Source organism: Hemicordylus capensis, chromosome 2 (genome assembly GCF_027244095.1).
Source record: "Hemicordylus capensis ecotype Gifberg chromosome 2, rHemCap1.1.pri, whole genome shotgun sequence".
In the NCBI taxonomy this organism is placed as follows: domain Eukaryota; kingdom Metazoa; phylum Chordata; class Lepidosauria; order Squamata; family Cordylidae; genus Hemicordylus; species Hemicordylus capensis.
Genome location: NC_069658.1, coordinates 379134173 through 379150153, shown reverse-complemented (window position 1 = coordinate 379150153; position 15981 = coordinate 379134173). Strand labels below are relative to the sequence as shown.

Sequence of the window (15981 nt, the reverse complement as noted above, 5' to 3'; positions counted from 1 at the left end):
ACCTGGTCACTATGAATGCATGATAGACTTTCCAGTTCCTGATCCAGAAGTTCCTGTATTTTAGAGCTATACAAAACCGATCCATGTATAAACTACTACCCTTCCTCAGAGGCAGCAGCATCTCTGGCCAAGATGTAAGTCTGTATAGCATCCTTCCACATCTAAAACATTTGAAAGTTATGCATAAATTGTGCTGGCAAGAGCTGATGGCTGACCATTCAGGGTGATATTTAAGTTCGATTCAGATATTATGGTGTACACATGTAGACACCTGTATGCACATACATGTTGTGTGAATGATTCTACATGCATTCATCTTAAAAGTAAACCTGGGTACAGCCCCCTTCAAATGAAGGGTATAGGTAGGAAGGGTTCTACCCTATGTGCATAGAACATGATGTCTAAATAATTGTACATGTGCAGATCTGAATGTGCATACACCATACACAGATTATACATGCATTGAATAGAATATGTGAATACAGCTTTGGCCTGAATGTAAACTTGAGCATTTCAGGAAAGCCCTGCATTAGAATGGGCATCCTGGATAGTCAAGAAGGCTTGAAGTGTGATCTCCAAAAGCCTGGACACATAATCTCCCAGTGTCAATGGAAAAGGGGAAAATTTCTTCCAGAATGGAATACTTACAGGACTTGTGTTAATTTTTGTGTAGACACCTCAACAGGAAGGAGACTGCTGATGATCAGGTAGATTGACAAGGGGAAGGCCATCTGGCCTTGTATGATTTCTATTAGGGCTGAGGCTGCTGAGGACCATGTGATGTGCTAAATGACAGAAATGAAGCTGGCCAACAGACTATAAGTGGGGTGTCTCTGGGTGGTGTTATATCTCATTGGGGGAATGATGTCGATTTGCTTCTGAGACCTTCACTGGAAGGAGTTTGTGTGCAATGGGAATGCAACACTGTAAAACATGTGTGTGGGGGGGGGGCAAGTCCTAAGAGAAGGGTTTGGGCTACAGAGCCTGGAGATAAGGGGGAGCTGTGTTCCATGTCAGTTTCCTGGCCCGCAGGAGCTGTTACAGTGCTGGACACTCTATTACAATAAAGCATTTTTGTGGAGCATTCTGGTCTGTTTCAATTTATTGTCTTCATGTCACTGACTTAAATCGAAACATTCCTGCTGTCAGTTGTCTCTGCCAGCCCTACTAATCTGGTAGGCAGTGCTCCCTGTTCATCTTCCAGTATGTTCAGTCCTCACCCTGATTTCCCTGTCCTACCCATTGTCCCCTTCTCTTGAGATGAACCTAGCCAGTTGGTTGGGTGTTGGTGATGCAGAGCCTCTAGAAACCAATGGCTCTTTGAAATGTGGCAAAGAACAGAAAAGAAACTTACAATGTTTTATCCAGGATGGATGAGAATTGGTGCCCCCTAGTGGGGGAGATAGACCTCTCTCTGCTACTACCACTCCTTGCCAGTTCAAATATTATGGCTGAATCTGAAGCAGTAGCCCATGTGTATGTTCATATGAATCCACTCAAAGTCAGCATAGAGACACCACAATTCAGGCCTTTACTAACTGGCACCTTTTACAGAATAGTAGGCATGCATTTCCAGTTTATTCGATACCCAGAAGCTTCTGTCGCTGGATAATACAACATGGAGTTCATTGGCCATGTGAATAATGCAGGATCCAAAAACTGACTAGTGGGATAAACAGGGTCATTAGAAGCAGGCTGGGCTTGCTAGCAAGTCGGGCTGGGAGAATGCAGATCCACCAGTCCGCTGGTTTCTTAATGAGAGCTGTCAGTATAAAAGCTGCAAGGAACAGGCACCAGCTTGGGGCACTCTTGAGACGAGACAAAGGAACAAATTGACAGCTTTACATCCTACTTGTGAGTTTTAAAAAGCGTCTTGCTGACAATGGCTGGAAACAGAATGCTGGACTAGATGGACCATTTGTCTGATCCAGAAGGCATTTTTTATGCTCTCAGGACATCGGTTTAGGCTTTAGTTCCCCCTGGTGACTGCCATGGGTACTGCCGTAACATCCAACAGGCACAAGGGCAAGAACGGCTTTGAGATTTCTTACAGTGCCCAAGCCAGAGAAGGTAAGTGGAAGAGGCCTCACATGTCAAAATTAGGCATGAGGTGTTTGTTTCCAGTAGCCCGTTTAGGAAGGGGGGAGCTGAGCCTTAAAAGCAGAGGACCTCACATGAAAGGGTGCAGTAGCTATGAAAAAAATGGGGCCAATAGCTCCAGCAAAGTAGATATTGCCCAGCCAATCAGTTGTAGAGGTCGTCATCGCCCTCCTCCTGGAAAAGGCTCCCTTGGCCACTATTACTTCCGCTGCTGCCCCCTCCACTACTGCTCTGCTTTCCTGCTGGAAACCTGAGGAGGAAAAAAAGAAACAGTGCTGATTCAGTGAGGGAAAAGATGGGTGCTGCTGATCCATTCATACTTGCTTGTAAACAAGGCATTGCATGCAAGACAATGGGGGGTGTACATCCAGATCAGAATGTGCACCTCATTCAAAGCAGTATATTGCATCCTCACTCAGATGTACCTTTGAGTGTGCATCTGAAATTGAATGCGTATCTATCAGTGATACACACATACAGGCCTGTTTATGCTGTGGATCTCCAAAGATGGTTAGGGCAATCCAACTGCTTTATAAACCACCTTTTGTCCAGTGTAACTATTTTTGTTTAGTTTTATTGTTTTTATTTTGAACTTTAAATGGCTCTGTACATGGAATTTTATCTTGTAAGCTGCCTTGAGAGCCTTAATAAATAATAATTCTCACATCTGCTGAGGAAGGTGAGTTATGGGAAGAAGCTCTCAGCAATCCCATTAGGTGAGTGATCTCAATTGTACCAAAGTGAAAGTAAGACCAAAATTCCCAAATTGTTTTGAGAGCAACGTTGAAAAGACTTCTGCCTCTGGATAAGAAGAGGATTATTCCCACCCTTCTGCTCTGTGCTGTGGAGTGGGAACCAGACATATCATCACTCATGACTTGCCTGTGAGGCAGAATCTGCCACATCCTGTCCAATGAAGTAAAGATGAGGTCCTCACAGCCCCTTTGCACAAACCCAGGGTTCCCATAATTATCTGCTCCAGACTGAGAGCAAGGACAAGGCCTCTACACATTCTGACTTTGGGGGAGAGAAAACGCAAGCTTCTTCCAACATTACCTGAAGTTGCCAAAGCCACGGCTTTGCTGTAACGTCTGGGCAAACATTTCATACTTGCGTATGTCATTATCACTGACTGAGCGGCGTGCAAAGCGCATTGCCTCTTCAAAGTGATCACGTCGGATCTCTGGCACTGGGTCATAATCATCATCCTGTTACATAAAGTAGAAGAATCGCTGTCAATAAGTGTTCTTGTAACCCCATAACCCTATCAGAGCAATGTAGTGATATGGCAGCTACTATGCTCCCCAAATGAGTTGTGGCTGAGGAGAGTGCAGGGCGTGTTACTATGGTAAAGAATTTGACTAGGCCTTGTTGGCAGGTTGCATCTCCATACCATGGCGGCATATTTATGACGTTGGCGTTCATGTTCTGCCTTAATCTCCATCTCAATGGCCTCACGGATGGCAAGCTTGCAGGCACGTTGGCAGATTTCTGTGAGGTCTGCACCTGAGAAGCCATGTGTGATCTTAGCCAGATAATTCAAATCCACATCCTGTTGGAGGAAGCCACATAGACTTATAAGAAAGGACTTGCCAGAATAGCAAAACATTCCTTCTTCAAAACAGTGGTATATTGGCTGGTAACTTCCAGACTGGATTACTGCAATGCGCTCTATGTGGGGCTGCCCTTGTATGTAGTCCGGAAACTACAGTTGGTCCAGAATGCGGCAGCCAGGTTGGTCTCTGGGTCATCTCGGAGAGACCATATAACTCCTGTATTGAAGGAGCTACACTGGCTGCCGATATGTTTCCGAGCAAAATACAAGGTGTTGGTTACAACCTATAAAGCCCTAATCAGCTTGGGCCCTGGGTATTTAAGAGAATGTCTTCTTTGTCATGAACCCCACCGCCCACTGAGATCATCTGGAGAGATCCTTCTGCATTTGCCACCAGCTCGTCTGGTGGCCACTCAGGGACGGGCCTTCTCCGCTGCTGCCCCAAGGTTTTGGAATGTGCTCCCTAGTGAAATAAGAGCCTCCCCATCTCTGACAGCTTTTAAAAGTCTTTAAAGATGCATCTGTTCACCCAGGCTTTTAATTAATATTGTTTTAATGGCTTCAATGCTATTTTAAATTATTCTTTTTAAAAATTTAAATTGTTGTAATGTTTTAAACTTTTCATTTTTGTTTTAACTAATGTTTTACTTTGTTTTTCTTTTGTTGTAAACTGCCCAGAGACTTAAATTTTTTTAAAAAAAATTTGTTAAGGAAGACATTATCACCTTTAACATAAGATACCCTCCTCTATTGGACTCAGAATCCAATCCCCAGTTTCACCCTCTACTTCCTGCTCTGGTCCAACCCTCCTCTCCCATTTTCAACCCTGCCTTCACTGGCCTTGGCAACTGGTGACTTGCGCAGGTTGGCTTGGAGAATGGCTACACGAGACTTCTCATCAGGCAAAGGGATGTAGATGAGCTGGTCCAGACGCCCTGGACGTAGGATGGCTGGGTCAATTATGTCTGGTCTGGGAGCCAAAGAGATAAGAGAAGTAATTCAAAGCTTACTGACTGCTTCACTTTGGGAATGGCACTCCGCCATCTCCACTTAGGACAGTACAGACTGGCATATCCACTCCCAAAGATATGGATATGAGAACTTATCTTCAGTGAACTAGTTCCAGTTTGACTCTTTAAACCAGCCAGTGATCATCACAGTAAAGGAAAAGATAATCTGGGGGTCAAGTGGCTGAGTGGGCACTGGGACAAGCAGTCTGATGTTCACCATACATCACCAGAGCAGCTTTGCTTGAGACAATCCCCAGATATGACCTTGCTATATAACTTGCCCACAGAGTTCCATTCTCCCTCCCACCCTTTTGTTCTGGAGGCCTCACCGGTTGGTGGCACCTATGATGAAAACTGTCTTTTTGTTGGTCATGCCATCCATCTCAGTGAGGATCTGGTTGATGACCCGGTCAGCTGCCCCTCCACCATCCCCTGCGCCGCCACCCCGGGACTTGGCAATGGAGTCCAGCTCATCAAAAAACAGGATGCAGGGAGCTGCCTGCCGGGCCTGGAGAAGAGAAGGTACCAATGTGAGCCAAGTAATGCAGAAGGAAAGAGACAACTGGGCAGGGTTCCATCTAGCGGTCACTAACCCTGCACCCTTTCAATGTAGTGCTGCACAGTGGTGCACCAACTACCTTCCTCTACTCACAAGAGCTTATCATGAAGAAGTGAAATGAGGAACCGGGTAGTTCCCATCCTGAGCTCATGGCAACCAAGACCCAGAGGCACTGGAAGCAGTGGTTCTGAAAAGGTGTGCTAGAATCGAGTCAATGACTTATGGGTGCCAGATGGGCACATCATCAGGTTGTCAACAGGACTAGAATACAGTAAGCAACAAGGATTATAAGGAACTGTGATTTCTGGATCCCAATGGAGGACCAATGGGCAAATCACAAAATACTACCAGTGATCACCTTTAATAAAAAGCTTTGGGATCAGTGTTCTATTTCCTGGCTGCTTTTCAGATTCCAAAAAGATTTGGTGGCTCATTATGGCCTTCATTTTTTGACTCTTCATATGGACTAGAGGCAAGAATGTGAACCGCCCCCTGTCCTGCCCTCCATCTGTCACCACCGTCCCACCTCCACTTTGTACCTTATCAAAAACATCACGGACATTGGCCTCACTCTCTCCAAACCACATAGTAAGCAACTCAGGGCCCTTAATGGAGACAAAGTTGGCCTGACACTCATTGGCAATGGCCTTGGCCAGCAGAGTCTTCCCACAGCCAGGAGGTCCATAGAACAGTACACCACGTGATGGTGTCATCCCAAACTTCAGAAACTTGTCAGGATACTCCACTGGGAACTGGAAAGGGTGAGAAAGCAAGTGATTAAGAACTGGGTACTAAGAATGTAGTCAGACACTCTCCTAGAAAATCAGCCTTGAAATACTACATTGACTTTCCTTTCTTGTCTGGAATCTAGGGGCCAACAAAGCATAGGGAAAGCTGTAGAGCTATTTCTCAAAATTTACCCTCAGTGCCTGTGGAATCTGTGCACTATTCTTGCCCTCTCCCAACTACCATTCTCTCTCCCAATTACCATTAAGATGCTAAAAAGGAGTGGGAGAAAGGCAGGCCTCTTACCTGTAACTGTAGTTCTTTGAGTGGGCTTCTGTGCATTCTTGGGTTTGTGCCTGCGCAGAGCCAAGTTTCGGACCCTTCTAGAGCTTTTCCAAATAAGGAAAAAAGAGCAGGGCGAGGAAGGCTACCTCTAGCTGTTAGCCTACCTCTTTCGCTCAGTGTGTGTGAATGCCGCATACCTGAAGCAGTAGGTGAGAGTACTCCAGGCTGCAGCGGGGAGGTAGGGTGGGTCATGTGAATGCACAGAAGACCACTTGGAGAACTACAGTTACAAGAAAGAAACCTGCCTTTCTTCTTCATGTTCTCTGTGCATCACACTTGGGATAACAGGAAGTGTTCTCACCTGGATGGAGGATACTGGAGAGTCACTGGAGAGTCAAGCCCAAAATGGAGGCGCCAAAAGATGCATGAGATCTCGAGTGCAGGTCCAGTGCATAGCGACCAATGAATGTAGCCAGGTGAGACCACATAGTCGCCCTGCAGATGTCTGTCAAGGAGATACACTTGCACAAGGCCATCATTGTAGTCATAGCCCTTGATGTGTGTGCTCAGACAGGAGCAGGCAATGGCTCCGAAGGAAGTTGGTAGGATAGAGATATGGTCTCCTTGACCCAGGAACCATTTCTTTGTGCTGAAATAGGAAGGTCCTTTGTGGGCTCAGTATATGAAATGAACAAGGACTGTGACCTGCGGAAAACTTTACTCCTATCCAGGTAAAAGGCCAAAGTGGACACGCAATGACGAGTGACCCAGGCCCTTTTCTTTTAATTCCAAGTTGTACTCTAATATCAGTGGGAGAGGAGCCGTGGTAGGGGTTAGGCCTTGGATTACACAAAATGGGTGAAACATTTCCACTTCACAGCATGTTTTTTTGGCAACTGTCAAGACCTCTTGCACTTGACTATAAGAGCACTAAATGTATTTGTGTCCTTATAGTCTCTATTCATGCTCTTATCTTCCAGGCGGTGTGATGCAGTGAGCTGATATCTGGATGAAGGCGATGGCTGTGGTCCCCTGTCAACAGTTGTGGAATCCATGGGAGATGATGGTAAGTTCCTCATGACAGCTGTATGAAGGTGGTGAACCACAGCTGCTTTGGCCACCAGGGGGCGATCATGATGTATCTGGCTCTGTCTGCAATGATTTCCTGAAGAACCCTGACAATGGGAGGGATTAGTGGGAAGATGCAGTAAGGCATCCCTTTCAGACCTTGGGTCCGTTCCTGCTGCAAAATTTGCTGCACTGAGAATTCTGTGAGTTTGCAAACAGGTCTAGATTATGAAGACTTCCTTCACAACTCCGGGCTCCAGTTTACATTCGTGGGAAGTGAGTTATGTCAATTCAAGGCGTCTGGCAGAATGTTAGTTTCCCCCAGATGTGAACTGCTAAGGGCCATATCTTCCACTACTACTACACTGCTTTTCAACAGAAGTTTATAAAACGGTTTACATAGATAGATAGATAGATAAGATGATGCCCTGTCCCAAAGGGCTCACCGTCTAGAAAGAAACAAAGTAGATTCCAACAACAGCCACTAGAGGGATGTTGTGCTGGGGTTGGAGAGGGCCAGTTCTCCCTCTGCTAAATATAAGAGAATAACCACTTTGAAAGGTGCCTCCTTGCTCAGTTAGCAAGGGACCACGACCAGAAGAACAATGTCAGGTGGAGTAGCAACCTGGACGCTGTACCCTCTTGCCTGTTCAGGTACGACCGAGCAGTGGTATTGTCTGTCAGGAGAAGGACTGACTCTCTGACTATCCAATGGTGAAAGGCCATGAGTGCTTTGAACATGGCCAACAGTTCCAAATAGTTGATATGCATCTTCCATTTCATGTGGGACCAAGTTCTGGCAACCACCAGGTCCCTGAAGTGTGCCCCCGCCCCCAACCCTTGGTAGAAGCATCCCTTGGCAGTGATGGTTAGGTTAGGCATGGGTCTGCAAAACAGGATACCCTGGGTGCGATTGGTTTCCCATGTCCACCAAACTACAGCGTTCTGAATTCTGGGAGGCACGAGGAAGATATTTCTTTGAGAGTCCCTCTGGGGATGGACGGTATCAAGGAACCACGACTGTAAGGTCCTCATGTGCAGGTGGGCAAAAGGTAGGACGGCTGTCCATGAAGCCTTGCAATCGTTGCACAAAACTTGCGCTGTGGCTGCTTATGGTGCAGAAAGTCTGTGCAGTGAGACCTATAAACTGAATTATTTGGTGGGAAAGATAAGTGAAAGTGGCTCTTGAATTGAGGAGCGTGTCCAGGAACTCTATTGATTGTGTTAATTTTGACTTCTTGTAGTTTATTTGCAGGCCAAAGGAGTTGAAAAGGTGCAGGGTCAGCTTTACATGGACAAGAAGCTGACTTTTCAAAGATGACATCATGAGCCAGTCATTAATGTATAGGAACACCCTGACATCTTGCAGATGAAGATGGGCTGCTATGACGGACATACATTTCACAAAAACATGTGGAGCGGATGCTAGCCCAAATGTACTGGAAGGTATGGGAACCTATGCAAAACCTGAGATATTTTCCATGATGGGGCACCAGAAATATGAAAATACGCATCCTATAGGTCTATGGTGGCAAACCAAACCTTTTGAAAGAGGATATGTAGGATTATAGAGGTGGTAACAATGCAAAACCTTTTGTAGTATACGAACTGGTTTACACCTCTCAGGTTGAGAATGGGTCTTAGTCCTCCATTCCTCTTTGGGAAGATGAAGTAGTGGGAGTATTAACCCACATTCTTGTTGTGATGTACCCTTTCAATGGCTTCTTTTTGCAAGAAGCATTGAACCTCTTGTAGGAGATCTTGTGAAGGGGGTATGATTCCAATTCCCAAACAGGGAGGTAGGGACTGGAATTCAATTTTGTAGCCATTCTGTATAATAGCCAGAAGCCACACGTCCAAAGTTTTAGCAGCCTATGGCCCATAGTAAGCTGACAGGGGTGACTGTGTCTTTTAATAGGTAGTTTTGGACTTGATATTAGTTTGATGCCTCGAGCTCAAGATGGAAATGGCATGCTTGCCGTGCTGGAAATGGTGTTTGCAAAATGAAAAGAGTGAGATGATGAGTGCTTAGATTGTGAGTAATGGGGCCAAAACGTTATCGTTGTAGAAGTCGATGTCAAGAACTGCGAGTACCTCATCAATCTTGCAGTAGAAAATAATTTCTGGAACCTTTCAAAAGAATCATCATTTTTCTGGCCAAAGAGTGCCTCTCCATCCAATGGAACATCCTCAATACATGCCCTTGCTTTCTGCATTAGAGAGGAGGACCAAACTAAGCATGTCTCCTCAGAGAAATTGCTGTTGACATAGAATGGGATCCACAGCCTGTACAGTGTCTCAAGGAATACAACTGTTGTTTGACAAATGAAGACCCTTATTTACGAAGACCTGGGCTTCCTAAATGACCCCTCTGAACTTGATGAAGTTGGTTGACGAAAGGAGTGAAATTCTCTAGAATTAAATGTTGGTAACGTGCCCAACATGCTTGGTGGTTTGCAGTGCATTCAAGCAGGCTAGGAGCAGAATAGACCTCCTTGCCCATGATGTCCAATATATTTCCTTCTCTGTCCAAGGGAGTCAACAGTAGACATTGCCCATTTCGAGACTGAGCGGATTCAACAACCACTGAGTTAGGCATGGGGTGTTTAGTCAGGAAGGTAGTGTCCTTTTGTTGGATCCTATACTTGTTCTCCAATTTTCTGGAAGTTGCAGAGATTGATGCTGGCTTTTCCCATTTGGCTTTAACAACTTGGGTCAGTATGGGTATCAGAGGCAGTGCTATCGAATCGTGGGTATCTGATTGGATCAGTGTGAAAATTGGGTCCTCTAGGGATGGTACTTGTTGATGAACATCCAGCCCTACGGACAAGGCCATAAGCAGTAATTGTTCTGTGTAGTATTTTGATTCTTTGGGGGATGTGTCCTCCCCGTCTGTTTCTGTACCACCTCGTTATTAGGTGAAGCAGCTGGCACTTCCTTCGATGGCTCACCAGAGCCAGAGGCTTTCGAATCAGCACCCAAAGGGAGCCCCGGATCTTCTGGAAGTGGGTTTGACAGTAACAGCTTTAGGACAGGATGGACTGGCACAGATGCAGCTGGTATTTCAGGTGGTGTAGCAGCAGACACAACCAGTGTACTAGGGCCCACCAGTGCTGGGTGTTCCTTGTGCTTAGGCTGCCTAGGTTCTACCCGTTTTGAAGACCTATGTGGTGTTCTAGAGTGGGACTGAGTCCTGGATCTGGATTGGGTCCTTGATCTACAGTGGGATTTACAGGCATCATGATCCTGCGATGAGCAATTCGCCTGCCTATTATGATGCCTACCATAGCAATCTCTATCCATCAAGGAGTAATGGGGCAAAAAGCAAAAATGTGGCTCTGGTGGATAGGAAGCATAATAGTGAGCGTAGCAAGGTCTCAGATTACAATATCTGCCATGATGATGTACAGACTCATCTTTTCTGCAAGTCGAGTAGCCATTCCTCAGGAAAGGAGGAGTACCTGGAGTACTTAGACCCATGCCTACCCCTTGGGGAAGAGGCGCACCTCTGCGAGTACTCTCTGCGCCTCTTGCAACCCGTCTTATGCCATTGGGGAGAGAGGCTGGCGCTCCTGCTCAGAGTCTCTGGGGATCATGGCCTGATGGGGGAATATGTTGGGCTACCCCCTCAGCCGTGAGCATCAGAGTCCGAGGAGGGCATATATGGTGAGTTACAGCTTTCCCTCTGATAACTGAGGTGAAGCCGGGGCAGGGACTAGAGGCACCTCTACAGGAGCTGTCAGCAGCACGTATTTCCTTCCTTCCTTCCTTCCTTCCTTCCTTCCTTCCTTCCTTCCTTTACTGGGGACATTTTCTCTAGATGTATTGTGCTCTTTTTCCCCTTGGGCACCAATGACTTGTTCCCTGTCAGCACCAAAGGCCCAAGTCTGCTAGCGTGGCAGTCCCTTTAGCAGGATTAGTAGATTGCAGTCTCTGTACCAATGCAGATGCCATCCCCTTCTTAAGTGGAGCAGGATGCTTTTTAGGTTCAGATGGCCTCGCCCCCTAATTAGGGATCAGTGTGAGGAGCGTTGCTGGCTGTGGCACTGGGGCTGTCGGGCTATTGAGGGAGTGGCCTCAGTGGTGGAAGCAAGGGAGCAGCATGTGCCATAGGCAGGGCTGCCGGGGCCTGCAAAGGAGGCACAGCAGGGCTGTTAAGTAGATCAGGGCCAGACTGCATAAGTGCCACTGATCCCTTAGTCCCAGTACAAGGGGCATTTGAAGCAGGTGCACCAACAAACAAGGAGCTTGGTAAGAGAGGTTGCTTCCACTGCACAGCACAGAGTCAAACAGCCCAATTATGGCGGGCTTGTTCTGTGAAACCGCAGCAGATTGAGCATGAGTCTATGCAGTGTGATTCTCCCTGTCAGGCTAAACAGGACAAATGCCCGTCTGAGGAGGGTCCTTTGGCTGTGCACTGGGAGTAGCGTTTTGTGGCCATAAGAGGCCAAAGGAAAGGGAGAGGAGGGAGAGTAAATGAAGACACAAAACTCTAAAAAGGGAAATATGAGAAAGACAGATAGAGAAAAGAAAACGAAGAAAACAATTGGGGAGAATCAGAAAGCTACTTGCTAATCCTTGTAAATTTTGTCAACAGATAGAAGGAAAAGCAGAAGGCAAAGTAGTCACTAAGAAAGAGGTAGGCTGTCCGCTAGAGGGGGCTGTTCCCCTCCAGCTCTTTTGTTCCTTATTTGGTAAAGTTCTAGAAAAGTAGAAACCTGGCTCTGCAGGGGCACAAACCCAAGTGTGATGCACAGAGACCATGAAGAAGAACTCAAACACATTCCCTTGGTTATCTCTAACCTACAACCCATATGCTCACACCCTTACAGAGCAGCACTCACAGCTGCAAACTGGGATTTATTAGTGCACTACTTACTAGTGCAATGTTAATGTTAACATAAAGTAGTTGTAAATGTATTCCTCTCTGTATTTCAGGAATATGGAGAGCCAGTATTAAATGCATATAAATCTATTGTTAGTGGCTATATATTTATGTGGGGCTTAACATGCATTTGTATAATACAGAGGAGATCGAGCGTGTGTATTTGATAAAGAGGGTTGGTGCTGTGTCTATATAAGGAGGAGGTCACTAAAGGTGTCACCTGGAGACAATCTGCAAAGGCTCATTGCTTTGAACGCCATTGCACTGACCTGCTGTTTATTTTACAGCTTAAGTAGCAACATTTCAAAGCTGGGGAAATTATCATCTGCCTTCCACTTTGCACCGGGGATTGAGATGGGAAAAGATTGTGTAGAACTGTGTGGCAACGCCAGAGTTCTTCTGTATTTGAAGTCTCCTCTGGTTTTCCAGTTGATAGTTAAATGCTGAGAACTGCCTTTCTCCCCCACAGACATTTACAAGGGATGTTGCCTTGGAAGTGCCCCTCAAAACAGCTGTCTATACCTTTGTGATTTGTACATGACTACTGCAGTGTGCACAACTTGAGTGACCCTTTGCATCTATTTGGAAGTTTCCATTGGAGCAGAATTAATCAGCTAGGGTGTTGAGAAACACTGGCAAAAGTAATGTATTACATTTCTTTCCTACAGTTGCAATTAACAATGTTTCCAAGTACAATTCAAGATGTGCTAAATGTACAAAGCTTATGTCAGGGCTGAACCATGGGCACGGTTGCTAGGTGGTTGGCGCAAAGCTCAAAGCTGGGAGTGGGAGAGCTAGGCATAGAGTCAGGAACATGCCAGAACTGGAGCCGAACAGATGGTCAGGAATTTGGGGTAGTCAGAAGTCAGGACCACACCAGGAATCAAAGAAGCTGAGCAAAAAGATAAATGAAGCAAGCAAGAAGAGCTTGATACTGAGGCAAGGCCTGCCTGAGACAGGAAACTGCTTATACTTTTCCTGCTTCAGGAGGAGCCAATGGTTTTGCCCAGCCTAGGCTTGAAAATCTGCTGCAGCAGCAATTTGCCACAAGGGTGCTTTCCAGCCTAGCTGCTCAACAGCAGCAAAATGCCTCCGTTCAGGCAAGTCGCATTTGAAACGTAAACAGCAGGGGGAACAGTCTTTTGGAAAATAACAACCCGAAAAAACAGCAACTTCCTTACGTCAGATATACGACGTCCTAGCTCTATATCGCAGCTATTACATTTGAGACAAGGCACTGGCAATGTGTACGGCAACCTGCTGTCTGCATAGGGAATGCGGTGTCACAATGCAGGAAGTGTGAAAGCATACTTCAGAGATTTGTTGTGACTCCGTTGCAGGGTCTAAACTGGAGAGCACCCAGGAACAGCAACATGCAGTGCCTCAAAACACATAGAACATGACAGTCTGGCATGATGCAAGACCGTGTTACCCTATAAATGTCTTTTCCTATCACAAACTGTACCTTCAGTGGAATTAAATTCATCTAGGGTGCTCACAGATACAAATGTTAGGTAGCTAGTAGTTCATGTCTTTATAGCTTCTGTCCTATCAAGAGTTCTGATTTACTGACATTTGTGAAGTATTGCAATGCCTATGATGGTTATGTTTACCTGCAATGGCTGGATCTCTACAATTTTTGCTTTTTGTTGTTGTTCTTCTTTTAGTGTTTTTACAAGCTGACCCCGCACAGAACATCTGTGCGCTCTTTGGGGCCGGCTACCTGTCCCCCCCCCCCCAGTCTCCACCGGCCAGCAGGGCCGCCGAGAGCCGCCTCCACAGCCTGTTGGGCCTGCCAACCCCCACCCCAGTATTGGGGCCCGCCACGCTGCCACCTCCTCACCCCTCGGCCTGTCCTCCTCCTCTGCTCGCCTCGCCCCCTCGCTCCACCCGTCGCTGCCAGGCTGGGCCCGCCAGCGGCCATGGCTCGCCACGGCTAATTCTCCTCCTTCTGGGTGCGCCAGCCAATCAGGCGCCTCCGCAGCCCAGCCAATCAGCTGGGCTGCCGGGACGCATTTTTCCCTGGCACACCCAGGAGAATTATATATAGATAGATTATTTTTATACATACATATACAAAGGCCTTTGCACAGTCAAGACTTCCTTAGAAATGGAAGCAAAATAATAAATGCTGCTGTTACTTTTACAGTTCCTAGAATACAGAAGTTTGAACTACACCATGCTCCTACTGACCTGCACCAGCTCCTGCAGCTCGCGTTTGACTTCCTGAAGACCCCCAATGTCTTCCCAGGAGACCTGTGGCACCTCCACTACAGTCTCACGTAGTGCTGAGGGGTTGCTCTGGCCAAGGGCCCACTGCAAAGCAGGAAGACCAAGTCACTGAAATGGCAGCATGAAGCATTGAAATGGCTGCCTCCCTGATAAAAGCCATAGCTTGTCTGGACTCCATTTTTCAGCTAATGATCCACAAGTTGACAAGAGCACTCCATTAGGCAATGACAGTGTCAATTAAAAGGAATTTGTTGGTCTGTAGACCGGCCTGGGGAATGGATTTGCAACAGAGCTGGTCATCATTTACAATGCATGTGGAGAACACACAAGATATTCTGAAACCTGCATTGGAAGGGATTTGCTGACCAGGTTATGAGGACACCTAAACAAATTAAACAGAACTGATCAGAACTAAAATAATGGCAGCATGAATTATTTTGGGGAGCACATAAACTTTTAAGTAGGATTGCCATCATGTTACTAGTTTTTGTGGATTGTTCATCTTTTGAAAGCTCTTTTCATACTAAATAAAATATGCAAGTAATTATGGACAAAGAACTCCATCAGTAGTTGGGGTTTGTTTTGTTTTTGCTATTGGACTGCTACTATCAGACTGCGGGAGGTGGCTTACCTGGAAGTCATCCATGGTGACAGCCATGGAGTTGAGGATGTCAGCATCAATTGTGTCATCCTCCAGGTCGATGACACTCATCTTCTTGCGGATTGCCTGGAGTGCTGCCTCAGAGCACAAGGCTGCCAGATCAGCGCCCACATGCCCATGAGTCTCATTGGCCACCTGCAACCACAGACAATGTGTATTGGTGGGACCTAGCAACAGAGGTGAACCCTTCAGACAGTTTCATGGGGGCAAGCAGATTCCAGGATAAGTGATTCATTGCCAGAACTCAGAGTCAGTCATCACAGATGGAAGCATAATTGGCTGTTTCAAGAAACACACATTTTCATTAATGTTAGGCAAATTTCTATCTTCTTTAAAATTACATTTGTATCCCTCCTCATGGAGCTCAAGCTGGTGCACCTGGAATTCGCACCCAGGCACTGATCAGGTCCAGACTTGCTTAGCTTCAGCAAAATCAGATCCTGGGACCAAATGCAGAGTGCCCCAGGCTCTACACATACAGGCATGCTCAAATATATAAAGTGGCTTCTGGAACTGGTCATCATTCCCAGCGTCTAGTTGAGGATATGAATATTCTGAAAGCATAAGAACAGCTCTGCTGGATCAGGCCCATTCAGTCCAGCATCCTCTTTTCCACAGTGGCCCACCAGATGCCCCTGAGAAGCCCACAGGCAAGGGGTGAGGGCATGCCCTCTCTCCTGCTGTTGCTCCCCTGCAACTGGTATTCAAAGGCATCCTGCCTCTGAGGCTGGAGATGGACTATAGCCACCAGACTAGTAGTTCTAGTGTTGTAAGAGAGGGAGAAAATTTTCTCTCTGTTCAGTCTCTCTACTCCATGCATAATTTTATACACCTCTATCATGTCTCCCCATAATCTACTCTTTTCCAAACTAAAAAGCCCCAGATGCTGTAGCCTTGCCT

General features: G+C 46.4%; 1 protein-coding gene across 1 annotated transcript in view; it reads right to left on the bottom strand.

Moving 5' to 3' along the window:
• Window positions 1–1508: 1508 nt before the first annotated feature.
• The window catches only part of LOC128346037 (transitional endoplasmic reticulum ATPase-like), a 33132-nt gene continuing 18659 nt past the window's right edge, over window positions 1509–15981 (bottom strand). Inside the window, exons 11-18 of the mRNA XM_053298874.1 lie at window positions 15052–15216; window positions 14382–14504; window positions 5764–5976; window positions 4995–5173; window positions 4496–4625; window positions 3494–3652; window positions 3157–3308; window positions 1509–2350 (exon numbers count right to left, since the gene is read on the bottom strand). Coding sequence (XP_053154849.1) covers window positions 2245–2350; window positions 3157–3308; window positions 3494–3652; window positions 4496–4625; window positions 4995–5173; window positions 5764–5976; window positions 14382–14504; window positions 15052–15216 — 1227 coding nt within the window. The 3' untranslated portion in view covers window positions 1509–2244. The remainder of the gene's footprint in view (window positions 2351–3156; window positions 3309–3493; window positions 3653–4495; window positions 4626–4994; window positions 5174–5763; window positions 5977–14381; window positions 14505–15051; window positions 15217–15981) is intronic.